General features: G+C 36.1%; 1 protein-coding gene across 1 annotated transcript in view; it reads left to right on the top strand.

Moving 5' to 3' along the window:
* The first annotated feature begins 2,760 nt into the window (after nt 1-2,760).
* SLC22A3 (solute carrier family 22 (organic cation transporter), member 3) overlaps nt 2,761-3,097 on the top strand; it is a 54,437-nt gene continuing 54,100 nt past the window's right edge. Inside the window, exon 1 of the mRNA XM_008574604.1 lies at nt 2,761-2,858. Within this exon, the coding sequence (XP_008572826.1) occupies nt 2,782-2,858 (77 nt within the window). The 5' untranslated portion in view covers nt 2,761-2,781. The remainder of the gene's footprint in view (nt 2,859-3,097) is intronic.

The raw sequence follows: 3,097 nt of genomic DNA on the forward strand, positions 1-3,097 counted from the left end.
CACTTTAGAGACTTCTCTTCTCACAGAACAATGCACACAGCAACTGAGCACAATTTCTCATGCTCTGAGTCAGATACTGCGATGTCCTCTTATCTTAGACTCCCTGACTTAAGAGTTTGTTCACAAGGGCTGAACTAGACCTCTGTGGAAAAATCCAGCTGATGATGGTCCTCAGGTTTCATTCCTTGTGGCTTGAGGAGCAGGTAGGACCCGCTCTTGAGTTTCAAATACTTGCATGATTTTTTACCTGCTGTGGATTGAGTGTCCCCTCAAAACTCATTGAAACAGCCCCCACTGTGACAGTGTTAAGAGGGTGGGAAATCCTTTCATGGGAATTGAAATGTGGGGCTTTTAAGAGGTGATTAGTTTATGAAGACCATGTCCTAGTGAATGAATTGATCCATTCATTGAGTAATGGACATGGTTCTGATGGCTTTATAAGGAGAGCGAGTGAGCAGGTTAGCTCCCTCTTGCTCAGCCTTTCTCACCATGTGACACCTGCATCACTGAATAGAGTCATCACCAACCAGGCCCTCACCAGGTGCACCCCCTGGACTGTGGATTTCCCAGCCTACCCACTGTAAGCAATAAATGTTGTTTGTTAACAAAGTATCCAGTTTCAGGGATTCTGTAATAAGCATCAGAAATGGTCTAATACATTACCTACTTCTTACTTTTGACATTTGTATATTGGAGATATTTTGTTGCTCTAGTTTTAAGGATAATTTAGAAATCACAGTTTAACATGTGTCTAGTAATAACTTGCCCTAGCGTTTTATCATTATAACTCGGAGTAACAGAATGTCTTTTTGAATAACAACTAGGAAAAGCTAAGAAAAGCCTTTAGTTGGAAACCCTTCAAAAGTATCTAATTTGGCTTTCTGCAAAATGAAGCAATGTAATCCTTTTGGCATTACATGAACAGCTGTTTGAGTCTTTTATCAGATTGACTTTCTGCTCATGCCAAGGGTAGTAATTCTATTTGTGTAAAAGTGACTTTGAAGATTAATAAGTAACAGAATGGGTACACATGGATTTGAACACTTAAAGCAATTTTTAAAGTGTTTTTGCATGTGTACACACTGAAAAAAATAGGAGATACTTGTATCTAGGTTCCCTTAGGAGGAAGACACAGACTCTTGTGTCTGTGATTCAGACTTAAGTACCTTTTTGGTGATCCACAATGACCTCTCTTTGACAGGAGGTGAGTTGTAGGTCTCCCTAGGAACTACAGCAAGCTTCTAGTGCTTTATTTCAGGAAAAGGCCTTTGCCTATGAAGCTCATAAGCTTCAGTNCAAATGTCTGATATCACATGTTTTCATAAGTTATGGTCTAAAATTAACTGTAATTATAACCCAATCAGAAAAAAATTCTAATATTTGGAGACTTCTTGTCAGAGGAAATTTTTAAAAATTAAATGTCAATTTATATACATACCATTGCTCACAGAAGTATGGTGAAGTAATCAATAAAACATTTCTGCATAAAATATGTTACATTCGGATAAGAGCACGTCAAAACGAAAATAAGAGTTCACAGGGAGAATATATTGATGTCCAATTCTAGCCTTCTAAAGAACTCGTTTTTCCTGGATGCTGGTAGGTATCCAATCACTATGGTGTTTACACTCTATTAGATACACTTAAAAGAGTAACATAACAATGNCTTTTCTCACTTTGCAAAATGAATCATGCCTCTCTTCCATCTTACCATGATGTTTCACTTGAGGTTTTAAAACCTGTAGGGCACCGAACAATGGGGCCATTTGAAATACTGTTCTGGTTTTAAGAAAGCAATTAAGAAAGGAAGTAAATGACTAATGACTTAAACAACCTTTTGTAAGTCGGTGGTTTCCATTTCTTTCCTTAAGCCAAGATTACAGGAGGACTTAAATGACATTTTGGTTAATAGAAAAATAAAAATAATTTAATGATAGATGGCTGTGTGAATCTTGGCATACAGCTGAGAAAGAAGTCAAAGAATTGAGTAACGTTACTGTCACAAATCTCTCTTCATTCTCATTAATATATTTATACAAACAAGGTTTCTTGACCCATAAATTTATAAATATTAAAAACAGGAATAGAATTGGTGTCGAGCCCTAACTCATTCTAGTAATAAGTAATATTCATCCAGAGATAACATAACCTAACTGGGAAAAGCAGCCTCTCAAAACATTCTTCTAAAAGTGGAAAGGTACATTTCCAACAGAATGTTATTCCTGTGTAATAAATATTTTCCAAATGTCTGATATCACATGTTTTCATAAGTTATGGTCTAAAATTAACTGTAATTATAACCCAATCAGAAAAAAATTCTAATATTTGGAGACTTCTTGTCAGAGGAAATTTTTAAAAATTAAATGTCAATTTATATACATACCATTGCTCACAGAAGTATGGTGAAGTAATCAATAAAACATTTCTGCATAAAATATGTTACATTCGGATAAGAGCACGTCAANACTATGGTGTTTACACTCTATTAGATACACTTAAAAGAGTAACATAACAATGTTATTTTTAAATGTCAGTATTTATAGTATGCTGAAGATGACATCCTTTGCAGTTATTTAAACTGACAAAGAAATATTTATATATTAATGTAAAAATATACATGTGATATGTTTTCAAACTTTATTTAAGGAGTATATGAACAAAAGTGTTCAAAGATCATTGATCTATACCAGAGATAAGGTGTTTTGAGGATAAACACTTCCACGTGTCTCCACGTGTGTTTTCTTTGCCTCCCAGTTTGACCTCGTCTGTGGCAATGCGTGGATGCTGGACCTCACCCAAGCTGTGCTAAACCTCGGCTTCCTGGTCGGAGGGTTCACCTTAGGCTATGCAGCGGACAGGTAGGTACAAACGTGACTGCCATTTTACATCACGATAGAACAACGCATACATATGGAGAGGAAAATGTCTTAGGTTAACTATTAGAAAAATGTTTCTGCCAAATTTGAAAAAAATTTTTGATTCCCCCACTCATGACATCACAGTTGTTTGGTTTGATCGATTTTGTCCTTCTCAAACTTCATCTCCTTACACCTTGAAATGCATAGAGGGGTGGGTTTGTTCCTGGTAAGTGTGAAGG

This window comes from Galeopterus variegatus, unplaced genomic scaffold (assembly GCF_000696425.1).
Source record: "Galeopterus variegatus unplaced genomic scaffold, G_variegatus-3.0.2 Scaffold1072, whole genome shotgun sequence".
NCBI lineage: Eukaryota > Metazoa > Chordata > Mammalia > Dermoptera > Cynocephalidae > Galeopterus > Galeopterus variegatus.